This window comes from Stigmatopora nigra, chromosome 3 (assembly GCF_051989575.1).
Source record: "Stigmatopora nigra isolate UIUO_SnigA chromosome 3, RoL_Snig_1.1, whole genome shotgun sequence".
NCBI lineage: Eukaryota > Metazoa > Chordata > Actinopteri > Syngnathiformes > Syngnathidae > Stigmatopora > Stigmatopora nigra.
The window spans coordinates 7,245,376-7,261,736 of NC_135510.1; the positions used below are offsets into that span (position 1 = coordinate 7,245,376).

General features: G+C 41.2%; 3 protein-coding genes across 3 annotated transcripts; all 3 read left to right on the forward strand.

The window, feature by feature from the left end:
* On the forward strand, window positions 1–8,936 carry slc12a1 (solute carrier family 12 member 1). Its single transcript, XM_077712592.1, has 26 exons — window positions 1–466; window positions 1,246–1,380; window positions 1,583–1,658; window positions 1,757–1,852; window positions 1,931–2,070; window positions 2,326–2,436; window positions 2,528–2,639; window positions 2,800–2,927; window positions 3,030–3,114; window positions 3,217–3,374; window positions 3,476–3,583; window positions 3,659–3,782; window positions 3,961–4,062; window positions 4,277–4,432; window positions 4,522–4,621; window positions 4,966–5,077; window positions 5,146–5,286; window positions 6,176–6,282; window positions 6,374–6,456; window positions 6,547–6,672; window positions 7,107–7,235; window positions 7,394–7,505; window positions 7,679–7,765; window positions 7,851–7,986; window positions 8,083–8,150; window positions 8,240–8,936. The coding sequence occupies exons 1-26, from the start codon at window positions 221–223 to the stop codon at window positions 8,373–8,375; spliced, it is 3,114 nt and encodes a 1,037-aa protein (XP_077568718.1). The 5' UTR covers window positions 1–220; the 3' UTR covers window positions 8,376–8,936.
* A 370-nt stretch (window positions 8,937–9,306) lies between these two features.
* dut (deoxyuridine triphosphatase) lies at window positions 9,307–11,574 on the forward strand. Its single transcript, XM_077713396.1, has 7 exons — window positions 9,307–9,605; window positions 10,235–10,385; window positions 10,630–10,721; window positions 10,794–10,838; window positions 10,965–11,039; window positions 11,291–11,361; window positions 11,448–11,574. Exons 1-7 carry the CDS (start codon window positions 9,506–9,508, stop codon window positions 11,502–11,504), a joined length of 591 nt encoding a protein of 196 aa, XP_077569522.1. The 5' UTR covers window positions 9,307–9,505; the 3' UTR covers window positions 11,505–11,574.
* A 758-nt stretch (window positions 11,575–12,332) lies between these two features.
* On the forward strand, window positions 12,333–15,983 carry LOC144194676 (protein phosphatase 1 regulatory subunit 3E). Its single transcript, XM_077713889.1, has one exon. It carries the CDS (start codon window positions 12,575–12,577, stop codon window positions 13,496–13,498), a length of 924 nt encoding a protein of 307 aa, XP_077570015.1. The 5' UTR covers window positions 12,333–12,574; the 3' UTR covers window positions 13,499–15,983.
* Window positions 15,984–16,361: the final 378 nt, after the last annotated feature.

A 16,361-nucleotide genomic window follows, 5' to 3' on the forward strand; every position in this document is an offset into this window, starting at 1 on the left:
TGTAAGGTATAAAAGGTGAGGTGTCGTAGGCAAAGCTAGTGTGCAGACAAGAAGAAGCTCTAACGAGAAGTTTCATTTAAGAAATAAATGTTGATGAATCAGTTGCTGCCGAGTTATTTTCTTCAAAAACAATACTTGGATGGTTCAAGAGATCAAACCGACGCAGGTGCTTTCTTTCCCCTTGACAATTTAAACCCGAGAAGCTCTTTCAACAACTCCAATGGAGAAGATCAAGTCAAACGGCGGGGAGCATGATAACCCAGCTTACGACGCTACTTTAGACGGGCCGCCGGTCTATGATAACAACGATGACTACCGAACAGTCCGGCCCTCAGTGGTCAGCGCCTTTGGTCATGACACCTTGGACCGCGTGCCTAATATCGACTTCTATCGTAACGCGGGCAGCATCAGTGGAAATCGAGCTGTACGGCCTTCGTTGCAGGAGCTGCACGACGTCTTTCAAAAGGTGAGTTGTCCATTTGTTTGTTTGTTTTTTAAACAAATATTTATCGTTCATTTTGTAAAAACATTTTACAATAATTATCGTCACGTTTCAAACAGTGAAACTCATACAATGTACTTATGGTATGTACAGAAGTACAGACAGTCATGTAAACAAAACAATGGTAAATTCACCGAGTTAACTGTTACTTATGTGAGTAAAAACAAGTACCTACAATGAAAGTGTATTCTCTGATCATAACAGTAGAACGCTTTAAAATAAAGTCAAATATGCTGTTATTGCCTTGTAAATTTTATAGGTTGGCCTGTATTTGCCTTTTTGGGCGCCTTTTAAGTAAAGTAAATTATAAAAAAATGAGTGGAAACCTGATTGATTGTCCTTCATCTACAACAAGACCCATCATAGATCATCAACAATAATGTACTAATCAGATAACTAAATGATAAATGATTTGGACACATCATTTTGAATCACTAAAATGAAAATGGCACACTAGGACAATTTGCCGCAAGGGAGAGGACACAGACAGTAAGACAACCACATAATAAAATGCCTCAGCGAGGTCAGTCTAAACAAGATGCTTAGGAGTCATTTAACTATTGTTATTGTTGTATAATTCTCAAATTAGTTTTGTCTTTCTCTAGTTTTCAAGGGTAGGGGAAGCAGTGTAATGAATTGACAATCTTCAATCTTCATTCTTTTAAAAAATGCACTTTCTAATTTTAAGTAAAATGTATCGAGGTAAAAATACACATTATTCTTCTATAATGGATTTCCACTAGAATGGAGCCATCTCCGTGCCCGACACCGTGGAGGATAACTGTGAGGGGAGTGACGGCTTCCCATCTGATGACTTGGAGTCTGCTGTTCCTGTTGAGAAGGGGGCCGTAAAATTTGGTTGGATAAGGGGCGTTCTGGTGAGTTACTGAAGTGTTCCCAATGCTGCATAGAAGCAGAAATTTGGAGACTTTTATGTAAAAATCCTGAATTGTTCTGGAACACTTTTTTCACCCTCACAATTAAGGCTCACTATTTAACCAGTGAAGTCATAAATAGCCTTTCTCAAATCTATCATCCAGTCATAGAAAAAGTCGCTCAGTCATGACATTTCGTCCACAGGTGAGATGCATGCTGAACATTTGGGGCGTCATGTTGTTCATCCGCCTGTCCTGGGTGTTCGGACAGGCCGGCTGGGGTGAGTCAGTGTTTTTTTCTTCTTCTAACAACTGGCCAAGAATGTATGATTCCATCATAAGAAGCCATTGCAAAAGTATTGACTTCTGCGCATTACAGGTTTGGGAATTGTGGTTATTGCACTCAGCTGCGTGGTGACGACGATTACTGGCCTTTCCATGTCAGCCATTTGCACTAATGGTGTGGTCAGGGGAGGTGAGCCAATGCGACGTTGAAGCACCAATAAAACGGTTGCATGAAGATTAATTATTGATGTGTGTGCGCAAATTTCAGGAGGGGCGTACTACTTGATATCTCGCAGCCTGGGACCCGAGTTTGGTGGTTCTATCGGCTTGATTTTTGCCTTTGCCAATGCCGTGGCTGTAGCCATGTATGTGGTCGGATTTGCTGAAACTGTTGTGGATTTACTCAAGGTGTGAAATATTTAAATGAGCTTCTCAATGTCTAAAGCCTCTAAATGTGTTGCTTTCCAACTTTTTATAACTGTCTATCGGATCTTCCCTTAATACATTTGCTGTCATTGACCATGATAGACGTTCAATACTCCCATATTAGCCAAAGAGTTCAATTCATCATGTCCATGCTATGATTCATTATACCAGTAATGACATAAGAATGGACAGCTAGTCTATCTTATTGATGGACAATGATGTTTTTTGTCTCATCAGGAATATGATGTCCTCATGGTGGATCCATTAAACGACATCAGAATCATCGGAGTCATCACAGTGATCGTGCTTTTGGGCATATCTCTTGCCGGAATGGAATGGGAGGCCAAGGTTAGCGTCGCATTGGGTTGTAAGCTTTGAAAAGTCTACGACATACGTATTTTGGCATGTCTTTTAATGAGATAAATAAAACCACATCTAGGCCCAGATTGTCCTACTCATCATCCTTCTAGCGGCTATTGTGGATGTATTTGCGGGCACCTTTATTCCTCCAACCGAGGACAAGAAATCCAAGGGCGTTTTTAATTACAATGGTAAGGAAACCCAGATTTTCAGTTATTTCAATTTAAAGCACATACAATAAAGTGAAACCTTAAACTTCAACTGGGAGCCTTAAATCATTTTTGTCCTGATAAAATAGGGTGGGTTTAGGCCGCACATTTGATGTATTTTTCTTTGTATTTGTCTTGGCAGTGAACATCTTTTTAGAGAATTTTCCACCAGCTTTCAGTGCCGGGGAGTCCTTCTTTTCAGTGTTTTCAATTTTTTTCCCTGCTGCAACTGGAATCTTGGCAGGAGCCAACATTTCTGGTGACCTGAGGGTAACTTTTTTTTTTTCAATATTCGATTTTCCTTACAGAACCATTTCATTGTTATTGTAGTGAATACAAATTAGCTAATGAAACCCGTTTGCTATTTTACAGGATGCACAGGCGGCCATTCCTAAAGGAACCTTATTGGCTATTCTGATCACTGGTATCACCTATCTGGGTGTGGCCCTTTGTGTCTGTAAGTACAGCTTTAGACCTTGGGACACAATCCATTTCAAGTGGTTGAAATTAAGCAATGAATTCCATATTTTTTTCCAAAACATATTCATTTTTGGCTTAGCTGCCTGCGTGGTGCGTGACGCTACAGGAAACCTGACAGACCTCATCATGCCTGGTGTTCCATGCGAAGGCCCAGCAGTAGCCGCCTGCGAGCTGGGCTACAATTTTAGTTCTTGCGCAGTGGAAACGTGCCAATTTGGTGCCATGAACAACTTCCAGGTAAATAGTTCATATTAAAGTGAACCTGAACCTCATGGAATGTTTCACGGTTCTAATGAAGTGCTTTATTTGTTCATTTATTTAACTCATGTACGCAACAGGTGATGACATTGGTGTCGGGATTTGGTCCTCTCATCATTGCTGGAACCTTCTCAGCCACTCTTTCATCCGCTCTGGCTTCTCTCGTCAGCGCTCCTAAAGTCTTCCAAGTCAGTCAAATAGGTCTCATTTGGATTCACCGGGAGTATGCTGGCCTTGACTAATGATTTTAATGTATGCCTCAGGCACTGTGTAAAGACAACATCTATACGGCCCTGCACTTCTTTGCCAAAGGACACGGCAAAAACGACGAGCCCCTCCGAGGCTACATACTCACATTTTTGATATCCGTGGCCTTCATCCTTGTTGGTTTGTACAATTGACATGATATTTAGTATCTTAAAACTAACTCTTTCAGTTGCATCAATGGCTATTTATTGTCAGTGGCAGGCAATGAGATAAATGGAAAAGCAGCCATAGTTTTTAATATTAAATACATGTTTTATGAATGATCCAACAAATACTGTATATCTTCTTTTCTCCACAGGCAATCTTAATACCATCGCTCCCATCATTTCAAATTTCTTCTTGGCCTCCTACGCACTTATCAATTTTTCCTGCTTCCATGCTTCCTATGCAAAGTCTCCAGGTGAGAGTTTTAAAATCAATAACCCAAATCCTGGCCAGTAAAGAAAAAAATCAGTACTGACACTAATTTAGAATAAATTAATGTATGTGGTTCAAATTCTTAATTTGGGTGTTCATTAACTTATGTTGGAAAAAAAGCCAACCCAAAGTAAACAAATGGATATTTATCAGAGCATTACAAAATAAAATCCGTTTGGCTTCACTGATTTTCCCAGGTTGGCGACCAGCATACAAGTTCTATAACATGTGGTTGTCCCTCCTGGGTGCTCTCCTATGCTGTGCCGTCATGTTTGTCATCAACTGGTGGGCCGCGCTGCTCACTTATGCAATCGAAATTCTCCTCTACATTTACGTCACTGTCAAGAAACCTGGTAGGCTCTTTGTGTGAAGTACTAGTAAACTTATGTTTCAGCCATTGGCATGTTGTGCATTGACACTCACCCATTGTGGTCCTCTTCAGATGTTAACTGGGGTTCATCCACTCAAGCGGTGACGTTTGTCAGCGCGGTCAACAATGCTCTGTCTTTAACTGGAATAGAAGATCATGTCAAGAATTTCAGGTAGGAATTTCTGGATGTTTGGCGCCACCAAACATTAATTAAATACATAAATGATAAAGACTTAATAAGGACATTGTTAAATGTTACAACAAGAAGTTCCTAAATATTTGTTAAAAAGAAAAAAATCAGTTCTTAAGAGTTAAATGGAAGTGAATATTTAGTATTTTAAGTTTGATACAACTAAATTGTATTTGATTAATGCACTTTGAGGGATTTAAAAAAAGTTGTTTGAACAATCAATTCCATCAATGTTTCCTGGACCACGAGAAAGAGTTTGCGTACCAGAGATGACACTCGTGTTAACATTTTGAGCCGCTTGCTTTGACCAACCCTTTTTTCTTCAGGCCACAGATTTTGGCGTTAACAGGGTCCACTCGCATTAGACCTGCACTGCTAGACTTGGCTCACTCTTTGTCCAAGAACTATGGACTCTGCCTTACCTGTGAAGTGTATACGGTACAGTCTCATGATCAGATATTATTGTTATGAAAGGCAGAAGTCAATATGTGCATGAATCTCTCCAGGGTCCAAGAGTGGAGGTCCTGCCAGTCATGAATGTCTCCATGGAAAAGAACCAGCAAAGGCTGAAGAAGATGAAACGTAAAGCGTTCTACGTCGCCGTAGCCAATGAGAAATTCAGGGAAGGAGTCGACATCATGCTGCAGGTCAGTGCAGTCATAAAAAAAGACAAACCAAGTGACCCAGAAAAATCTATTCGATTAATGTATAACTGGGGAATGAAACGTACACATCGCAGAAGTTGTTTTTATTGACCGCAGTCTTCCCTCAGAGATACACCGAGTATCTATTGCTATTCTGTGAAGAATCTGGCAAGATGCACAGCGAGTTAATGAAAAGCAAGAAAACAACCTTCTGGTTTTGCACTATCATGATAAGGCGCTGTTTCATTGTCTGGATTTGTGACTTCAAACAGTTCAGCAGCATAAAGGCTATCATTGATTAACATTGTTCTGACGACACAGGATGTGCAGATTGATATGGTTTTACCTAGTGGCAATATAACAGCTACACACGTTTGTTTGGAAGATAGGAAAACGTTCAGCTATGTTGTTTGTTTTCATGAAAACAGGTGAAGTTAATTGACAAAAAAAACGGCATGCTGTACTATTTGGCATATGGCTAATTTGAAACTTAATAGGTGGGATGACCTATTGTCTGATTTCTGCAACACTCAAAAGTAGACTTGTTAAAAAAATAGGAAATCTGAAAACATCCTTATTTTTGGTTTTATGGCCAATTTACAGCTAAATACCTAAAACAATTCATTGACTAATTAAATAAAGCAGTGATTAGTCGACTATTAAAATAAATAAATGATGAAAATAATGTTGCAGGAAAAAAATATAGATTGTAGATAGTAAGTATATGGTCGGCAATCCAATAAAAAAAACACTCCAGTAGTTTTCAATTGGGCTGTCATGCTTGGTTTGTATATTAAAACAAATATAATACACATATTTAAGGGAGCATGTATTGTTGATTCCACTATGTGACAGACTGCATGGCTGTCGCCATGTTCCTTCTTTTTTGCAGGCCTCGGGTCTTGGCCGCATGAAGCCCAACACGCTTATGATAGGCTTCAAAAGAAATTGGAAGACTTCAGGTTCAGAAGCGGTCCAGAGTTACGTGGGAGTGCTGCAGTAAGTCATTAGCATAACTCCCACGCAGATGTAAGGAATAGATTATACAGGAATACTACTTGCAACTGAAGTCTGTTTTTACTCTTGACAGCGATGCCTTTGACTTTGAATACGGAACTGTGATTTTAAGGATGGACCAGGGACTTGACGTTTCTCATATTGTAGAAGCAGAAGGTCAGTTTGACAATAAATGGCAAGAAAGTAATTCTAATTTTGTGAGGAGTGGTTGTCAAGTGTGCCTGTGTTATTTTTATTTTTTTTCAGACGAGATGCTAAAATCAGCAAAAGAACAAGAGGCCCTAGAAAACGATTTCACATCAAATGGGGGCAAATCCAAAGGTTTGTTCCGAAAGTCCAGAAAATCATCTCGGCAAGTGCTCACTACCCGAGGTAAGGTTTAATGCACTCTATTTGTTAAGGTGGCAACAAAAGATTAATCTGTAAAAAAAAAGAACACTACTTTTTATATCTGCCTGCTCTCTTAGATTGGGAGAACATTTGCCAAATAGAAGTATAGTGTCTTTATGTTGTCTGTGTTTTTGGAAACTTCTCCATTCCCATTAAGTGAACTAAAAGATTTGTCTGGAGGAGTAATCCAATATTGAGCCTTCTTTTGTTCCAGCACCTCAGCAATTTTGTGACTTGGTTCACAACATGAGCTGAGTAAAGGGAAACAATAAACGACACACTTATACTTAAACAAGGAGGGTGGGCAGTGAATTATCTTCTAGCAGTGCCATTGTCATCCAATCTATTTGTACTTTTTCCTCACTATGTACTATAAAACTATTATCTTTTTTTACAATCTTTTCCCCATCGTTCAGTGTCGGTGTGCGGACCCCCGCCACCACAGGTGGCCAAGATGAACGAGAAGCTTGTGGAGGCCAGCGCTCGGTTTAAGAACAAACAACCCAAGGGAACACTTGATGTGTGGTGGCTTTTTGACGACGGAGGTATGTGGCAATTGTGCTTTGCGTTCATAGAGACAAAAAAAAATAAAAAACACAGATTGTTTGTAGCAGAACAAATCACAGCACTGAGAGGAAAAAAAACTGCTGACTCACAGACAACACTTTTCATGGTTGATGAATGCATCTGCCTTTTCTCCCAGGTCTCACTCTGCTGCTCCCCTACATCCTAACCACCAGGAAGAAGTGGAAAGATTGTCAGATGAGGATCTTCATCGCAGGCCAGCCCGGGCGCAGTGAGCTGGATAAACAAGAGTGAGGGGAACCACCTAATTGCTAGACTATCAATTATAGCCTAACGAGCGCGGGTTTGATTACCCGTCAACGTGCTGTGCCAAGGGCAAAGGCATGAAATGAGATGAGATGTTCCTGGGCGGTAAATAAACATACTTTGAAGTCTTAACCGTTGCATCTTTTCTGTCTTGCAGAATGAAGTTGCTGCTGCAGAAGTTCAGGATTAATTGCACTGATATCATAGTAATTGATGATTTCCATGTGAAACCAAGTAGTGACAGGTGAGCGCTGGTGCAACACAGGAAAAAAATCGCCTTAAAGGGACTATTGCCTGTGATTACCTGATTTTTTTTTATTTGCGCTCAGCTTGAAAAAGTTGGAGGACATGATCGAACCTTTCCGCCTGCACGAGAGAACCAAGGATAATGCGCAGGTTGAAACCATGCGCAAAACACAGCCTTGGAAGATTACTGATGACGAGTTGGACGAATTTGAAGAGAAGGTATTTAAGAAATGCAATAATTTAGTCAGTTTGTTATGAAAAGTTGAAGAAAAGACCCTTGAGTCATCAATGAGCAAAACCATTTGTGCATTTTAGACCAACCTGCAAATTCGACTCAACGAATTGCTTCAGGAGCACTCTAACTCAGCCAACCTGATTGTGGTGTAAGTAGACCCATGTTAGTGTTTTCTTTTTTTTAACTTAAATGTTTATATTTAGTAGTCTGACCCATTGTCTCTGACTTTTCATCCAGGAGCATGCCCATTGCACGAAAGGAAACCATCTCCGACTTCCTCTACATGGCCTGGTTAGACATCCTGTCCAAAGACCTCCCACCCACCATCCTTATACGAGGCAACCACAAGAGTGTGCTCACCTTCTACTCATGAGAGCCTTGTACCCTGATCCGTTCACTTGGAACCAATGGTTCAGTTCCCATTACTCATTGGCATCATCTCACTACAGGGAAACACATTTCTGACCTTTTCTGAGGTCACAATAGCAATAAAGGACACTTGTGGATTGTTTTAAATGCATAAGATGTACACATCACACACCCCCAGACAACAGTCAGATCCCTTTGACTATACTGTGCATACAGGTACAGTTGACCCGGGAACTGTTACTGTCGAATAAATGTGTATAGTAGGATATTGCAATTTATTAATCTATATCTTTGAAATCCCCCAAAAATATTTAGCAACGATTTAAGTCTATGATACTTATTGAACAATGTTAATTAGAGGAAAAAAAATTGGTTTGTTAAAAGTCAAATGTCTTAAGTTGTTTTACTCGTTTTAGATATATTTAACGTTTTGTTGAGAAAACAAACATTGTCTCATAATCATTCTGTATGTTTCTAATGTAAAACTTTCTATTTAAGAACATGTGTATGTAATTGTGTAAAAACAAATGATTTTTAAGTAAAAATAAATCATCTCATATTCTTATTTGTCATTTATTAGTCTATGTGTAGTCTTTGCCAAGGGATAGAGAATATACTACTATTTATTGTATGTACGTATAGTCATATAATTACACGTAATAGTGGGATCATTCTGAACAGGCATTTTTAATATTTTAAATTGGCTAACTTTGATGGGCATGCTATAGTGTTTCTGCGTGTGCGTCTGCGCGTGTGAGTGTGCGTGTGCGTCTGCGCGTGTGTCTGCGCGTGTGAGCGTGCGTCTGCGCGTGTGAGCGTGCGTCTGCGCGTGTGAGCGTGCGTCTGCGCGTGTGAGCGTGCGTCTGCGCGTGTGAGCGTGCGTCTGCGCGTGTGAGTGTGCGCGTGCGTCTGTGTGCTGCCATACTATACCATAGTGTACAATACCATAGCATAAGTAGATATACATATGGTGCAAACTCGGCGCTTACTCACTTAATTCACAAACTATTGACTCAAATAAATGATGTTTTTTGGACGACCACATCCAAGATGGCACCGCTGTTGGTGTATGACTCGGCGGTCAAAATAGTGTTCAGGTATTTGTGCCTATGATGTCGTCTGCTCACAGGCTCGATGACGTCCCCTATAGTGCGCCTTCACAACCTCACACAGCGGTGTTCCAGGCGTCTTTTGGGGCGATATCTTCTCTCTCGGATGATTACTCATAACAAAGGTAAGCACCGGACCGGCACAGACACCATGCACATCGATACGTGATGTTAGATTTGTATTGGTTGCAGTCATATTTGGATTCATGGATATTGTTATCGTCAAATGGATGCGGAGACGACAGGAAAATGTATGTCTTATTGATTTGAATTGTTCTAAATTTCTTTGCACGAAAGCAACGTTAAAAGCAGTTATGGGGAGCCATTCGGCGATTTCACAGTCGATATCGTAAACAAAGATGGCATGGGCGAGATAGTGACACTGTCGCATGTTGATGACGTCGTCTCGTGTCAGACTGAGGCATATTCGAGGCATTAGCAAGAGGGAACATATGTTTTTGTATTTTCACTGAATATGAACGGGGACATTATCTATTCATTAACTATTATCACCGTGCAGTTTGGGCGATTATACTTGAAAATTAAATGTATAAATGTTTGAAAACATAAGTTTGGGGGCGGGGTTCACTTCGACCGTTAGAAATGTGAAAAAGCCGCGAAAACTGCGCAGCACATTCATTTCACTGCAACGTGCTCTGCACTCGCGTCCGCAGTGGATACATTTGGTCGCCCTTGTTTTCATTATTGCCTGTGCTTTGCATGTGTTTAACTTTTTCTAACATGCCCGCCCTAGAGGTTTCAGATGCTTCCCAACTTTCTCCATCCAAGAGGCTCAAAAGCAACCCCGCCGAAGATACAACCGTTCTTCGCTTTGCAAAACTTTCCGAACATGCCACCAGACCCACCAGAGGCTCTGCAAAAGCTGCGGGATATGATCTTTACAGGTTGGGATTTATATTAGATCACATTTTCTTCCATATGTTCATTTTAATGTCTTGAAGTATTGGAGTAATGGTGAATCATATCACTAACAGATGAAAAAAAGAAAATGGTGAATTCCTAAAAAGCATTGTTATTAACAGCAAAATGCTATTTCAAGGAGTTTTGCATCCAAAAATAAAATCATTGAAATATTAACCTGAGTGCAAATCTTAACCCCCAACTTCTTTCTATTGTTTTTCATTTCAGTGCATATGATTATTCCATTGGTCCAATGGACAAGGCCATCGTGAAAACTGACATTCAGATTGCAGTGCCACATGGTTGTTACGGCAGAGTCGGTGAGTTGTTTTCACAGTAATACCGAGTTCATACTTAACATTTTTTTTAACTTGACACTACCTTCTTGACAGCACCGAGATCTGGACTTGCAGTAAAGCACTTCATCGACGTTGGAGGTGAGTAAATGGGCAAATGTATCAATATTTTAGATGAACTCATCTAATTATCCATTTTTTTTAATAGAATCATCTGCTTCTATATCATTTTTGTACTTCCACTCAGACATCTTTTTGTATTTTTAGCTGGTGTTGTTGATGAGGACTACAGAGGGAATGTTGGCGTTGTTCTATTTAACTTTGGCAAGGAGACATTTGAAGGTAAATCATTCAATTCTGATAGTTTTTCTGACATTAATACAAGTCAACCCAAATAATAACAGGTTCAAATAGTTGGAGTTGAATTGGGGCTTTCAAATTTCCATATAAAGTGATTGCACACTGGGGGAAAAATGAGTATTCACCAAATTGTATTTAAATGAGCATAGGTTGGTTTATGTATGATTTTCATTTATTTTCAAACTACACTTGACAACGTTTTAACCTATGTTTTGTATGTTGAAACTTGATAGTTAAGAAAGGTGATCGAGTTGCTCAGCTGGTGTGTGAGCGAATCGCCTACCCAGATTTAGTTGAGCAGGAGGTAAGAAGTGAAAGTATACTTCTGGAAAAGTGTTTTTTTAACTCCCATGCATTGGTCATGCTAATTATATAACATGTCGTTTTCAGACACTTGATGACACAGACCGTGGGGCAGGTGGATTTGGGTCAACTGGGTGCAACTGAAGACTTGAATGCTATCTTGTAAATATTTATTTCTACTGTAATTATTAATAAATAAATGTGTTTTTCTGCATCATGTGTGATACTTGTTTTTAATTGTTAGTTTTGAAGCTTTGTTTTAGCAAAATTGTTTTTCTCCACATGGGGGCAGAACAGGACATGCTTGTATGAAGCTGAGTAAATAATGCAAATTGATGTCCTGACAACTGCATAGTGAAAATTATGTTGTTTTTAGGGTCTGATCCATCTGTTTATGAGCAAATATGTGTTCTGCATTCACTTTTTTTAACAACTTCATAGACAATAATGGATATAATAAGAAACGCGATCTTCCCAATTGATTGCACGAGTTCACAGTCTCTTTATGTGACCTGGTTATCTTTCCAATAGTTTTAATGAAAAAAAAAGTTTCAAATTCGCTCTACTGAGCGGTGGAGCGACGAGCAATGCTGTCACTATGGCAACTGCACTTTTGCGGAATGTGACGTCACATGGTGGGCGGGGTCCTTTCTGCTGCTGCACGACCGAGTCTTAAATGATCATCGTTTAATGAAATGCCGAGGAATGCAAATAGTGACTGACGCGTGAGAATTTAGGTCAAAATAGTAGGGCAATACTAAAATGATCGCACGTGTAATGGGACATATTGAAGTCGATGCGAGTTTCGCGAGGCAACGTGCAGATCAGCACGTAGACAGAGTGAAGCCACGCCGTGTTTTGGCGTCACAAACCACAACCCCACGCGAGAGGGCGGCCAGGTTGTCTTTCAAATGTCCAACCCCAAACTACTATAAAACCTTTTACTCACTCACCGCCCCTTTTTCTACATGAAAGATGACAGATGAGATGGAGAAGAGCGCTAAACAGCTGCGTTAATGGGTCACGGTCTCGGAAGTCCCCGTGACGCTGCCCAGCAGCCAATCCGAGAGCGAGATTTTGGCAGGTGGGACCAATCCGCGAGCGGGATACTACCACCTGGCTGCTGACGCGCATCGCTCAGTCTCCCCCAGTCGCCGGTCTCCCTCCGCAGGAGCGCCGAGTCGGGCTCTGCAGTGCAGGGGCTGCGGCGTCGTATGGAAGCGGAGTGTGCGCGCCCCACCGCGGACATGCTGCCCCCAAAGACCTGCCTGCCCCGGAACTACAGCTGCATCGCCGGGCTTTTCGGCAGCTTGGCCGCGGCCAACCCTCGCCTGGAGGACGGCGATGACCTGGATATCATCAATGGCACCTGCGAGCCCACCGAGAGTCCCGTGGTGGATGAGAGGCCGCGGGGTCGGGAGACTTTCCTCAAGCCCCCGCAGAGCCCCAGTTTACGGCGCAGGTGCAAGTCTCTCCCCACGCCCACAGAAAGGGCCAAGTTGGAGATCTGCCGGAGCAGAAGTCCAACAAGTCAGAAAAAGGTGCGCTTCGCCGACTCCCTGGGCCTGGAGCTCACCTCCGTCAAACACTTCGACGACTCGGACGAACCGGAGGTGCCGGAGCGCATCTTGGCCAAGTTGCCCAAATCCACGGACTTTAACCCCATGGCGAGCACCAAGTTCCCACGACCCCTGGCGCAGTCTGTCTTCATGGAGCTGCAGTTCACCAGCCCGGGCACGTTTCCCGATTTCGAGGAAAAAGTGCGCGAGGTCAAGGTCCTCCTAGAGACCGTGGAGACGGACGAGTTCAGCCTGTCCGGCTTCGTGCGCGTCTTGAACCTGGCCTTCGAGAAGAGCGTCTCCTTACGCTACTCCCTCAACAATTGGATGACCTTTATGGACAGTTTGGCAGCCTACGTGCCCCATTCGAGCGACGGTGCGACTGATCGCTTCTCCTTCAAAGTGCTCATGCCTTCCTACATGGAGAACGGGGCCACGTTACAATTCGCCATCAAATACACCGTCGACGGCGAGGACTTTTGGGATAATAACAACGGGAATAACTACAAAGTGCGTCGTCACCGCTTTAAGATGTCTCCACCCAAGGAATGGGAGAACGGATGGATCCACTTCATTTAAATTCACTCACAATTTGTGTGTGTAAATGAATCCCCGGGAACCCTTAAAATGACTAACGTGGATGAATTAGCAATTTGTTTTAATTTGTGTTGTCAATGGGGGTACATGGGGACATGACAGTATTTGAAGGGTCCGGTTAGGGTTGAATCGCCTTGATCTCAGGGACCTGTACAGATCGTTGCCCCTTCGGGAGGGCACATCCGCATTATGTAACGTGAAAACACGTGATGTGGGGGCAGGGGGGTGGACTCGTGTGCGTTGCCATCTATGCCAACCTTGGGCATTATTACTCTTTTGCGGAAAGGCCGTAACGTTTATTGCTATGGTGAGTTGTTGGTTCTGAAACCCCCAGGACCCCCCAAAACACAGACATGGGTGCAATCTGGCTCATAAACAGGCCGAATAGAACACACCATTTTGATGTAGATGCCTTGAAAGTGTAGCTTGCTTTGTTTGGGCTAGGATGGATGAAGAGATTAAAAAAGAACATTTTTTTCCCAAAGTAAATCAATACTGTGGTTCCCTCATCTGTTGTTTTTGCCGTTAAATGCCTTTGTAAAACCAAGGGTTGGGATGGAGTTGTAATTTACCCTCCAAGCATACAATATATTTTTGTTATGTAGATATTTTCATGCAACAACTTTCCTCAAAGCACTCCATTATACAAACTCACTTCCTTCTGAAACTAATATGAGAAGACTAGCCTTTAATATATTTACAGCAAGTAACAGTACAAGTTTTCCCCTTTTACACTGGTTCTTTCCAAGGATGTATAAATCACCACTGCCTTTATCATTTGTTTTTTTTGGTCATAAATGCAATGCTCTTCAACATAGTTCACTGCCTCTAACGTTTCAGAGTTTTCCAAACTTTGCAGATCACATTCCAAATTAGGAATATTACTTCTACCTCTATTCTACTACCAAGTAAGAAAAAATACCCATAGGGCCGAGTAGAAATGGACTGGTAACCAAATTCAAGTTTGGCAAACACTGCCATTTTACCCATGAGTTAAATTCCTTCACATGTCTTCCTTCCAATGTTCACTTTTCCTTTGGATTACTGTCTAGACCAGCTCTGCCTTTTATGTATTGATTTAATAACTGTTGCTCACATTTGATGTGTGTGATAATGTGCAAAGCTATCATAGTTTCGTAAGTACACTTTGAAATTGTCTGGCTGGAATTTCAACATCACATTGTTTATATTGCAGCGGTCTCAGAAGGGAGCTCCTCCCTTGATGTAATCTGGTTGGTGTGCATGCTAAAGGTTTTCCAGTCAGCACTTAGCTTTTGGAGAACTTCCTATGGGAAGTGCCTGTTCCATTTTGTCCACCAAACATTATTTCATGGTTGACGCAGGTGACATTTGGAGATGTCGCATTACATAAACTGAGCTTTGTATGTCATTAGATGTACAAAGTCTGCTTCTGGTTATCTTGTTTGGAAAGTGAATTTACACAGTGTCAAGTTTTGAGTAGAACAGATGATTAAAGTGCAACAAAGTTAGCCTGTCGGTATGAATGGTAACTAGTTGGAAGACTAACTTTCTATAGTCATTGGTTGACTCTTTGATTGGTGATATTAGGCATAGTTTGAACATATTTATTTTCATGCTTTCCAACTGTTATTGGTGTATCTTTACTGGCGGACTGTCTATGTCAACATTTTCTTTAACTGTTTTCTAGTTTGAGCTCACTGTATGTACATATAGATATTTACTGTATTGTAATTGTGTCAACGTCTCATTTGGAATGTCTTCATGTAAGTGTACGAAGCATTATAAACGCTGATTTCATTAATGCAACTGGCTTAGTTCTATCCAGTGATGTTCCAATACAAAATCTCAATTTGAAAGCACACAATTGGATATTGAGTTGGAATTTCTCTGTCATTGAACTAAGACTTTTGCACCATTGCAAGTGTACGCCGCCTTACTGTCCGATGAGTTTACTGTGAAAGAAGGATGAGCCTAAGTGCTTGTTTGTGTCTAACATGGGTAAATTGGTTGGAAACATGTCCAGTGAACATTGCCGAATGCACTTTGGTCTAAGGCGACGATTAGAAGGCCTTATGATTGTATATCTGAGACTCGGCGAGTTCACTGGACACCACTTTAATGCACTTTGAGACAAGTTAAAGTTAGAGACAGGGTTGACAGTATGTAAATGGAAAGGATGCTTTTCATAAAAAAATGTATTTTGCAATTCAGTCCAATTATACTTCCAAATCCACTGCTGTGTTCTCTCTGGGACTTAAACATACATGTATTGGTTATTTGTCAAATATGGAAGTGGTATATCGCAACCATTATTTCCTTATATGCAATGATTTTATTGTCATTTCATCAATGTCTTAGCTTCTATTGTTTCCTCAGAATGTTAAAGATGTTTGCGATGCATGCACAACTCAAACCTTTATTTTACAGTTTAACCATAGAACCACTATTTTATTAAATAAATGCTAAATAAACATTTTGGAAGAGATGCTCTCAATTGTCTTTTTTTCCCCACCGGAATAACACTCAAGCATTTGTCCATTTTGTTGATTATTGTTCCAATGGAATGGTCAATAGAAATCTTTTCTGGGGTCAACCTGTGTCTTTCCAGTGACATCTTTTTATACTTTAGTCGATTTACACGCTCATTCACACCAGTTATATTATTTCAGATGTGTAGCCAATCAGAGAAGAAAATAGCCAATGATGTATGTGTTGCTATGCAGCAGGGTAACAGCTGCATCCATAACCTCTGTGTTTTAAGGAAGATGGTTGCTTCTCTGACGGTCCTGGTGGGATGTGCCTTCAAGCACAAAGGCATTTTACAACCTACATGCGCAGACTTACTCTCTTCTCCTCTATGCCC

Excerpts from the sequence above, each read along its gene's own strand:
- slc12a1 (XM_077712592.1), top strand. The coding sequence starts at position 221 with ATGGAGAAGATCAAGTCAAACGGCGGGGAGCATGATAACCCAGCTTAC. Across the intron at positions 7,987-8,082 it reads TGGACGAATTTGAAGAGAAG|ACCAACCTGCAAATTCGACT; the intron begins GTATTTAAGAAA and ends TGTGCATTTTAG. Across the intron at positions 8,151-8,239 it reads TCAGCCAACCTGATTGTGGT|GAGCATGCCCATTGCACGAA; the intron begins GTAAGTAGACCC and ends CTTTTCATCCAG.
- LOC144194676 (XM_077713889.1), top strand. The coding sequence starts at position 12,575 with ATGGAAGCGGAGTGTGCGCGCCCCACCGCGGACATGCTGCCCCCAAAG.
- dut (XM_077713396.1), top strand. The coding sequence starts at position 9,506 with ATGACGTCCCCTATAGTGCGCCTTCACAACCTCACACAGCGGTGTTCC. Across the intron at positions 9,606-10,234 it reads GATGATTACTCATAACAAAG|AGGTTTCAGATGCTTCCCAA; the intron begins GTAAGCACCGGA and ends TGCCCGCCCTAG. Across the intron at positions 11,040-11,290 it reads TGGCAAGGAGACATTTGAAG|TTAAGAAAGGTGATCGAGTT; the intron begins GTAAATCATTCA and ends GAAACTTGATAG.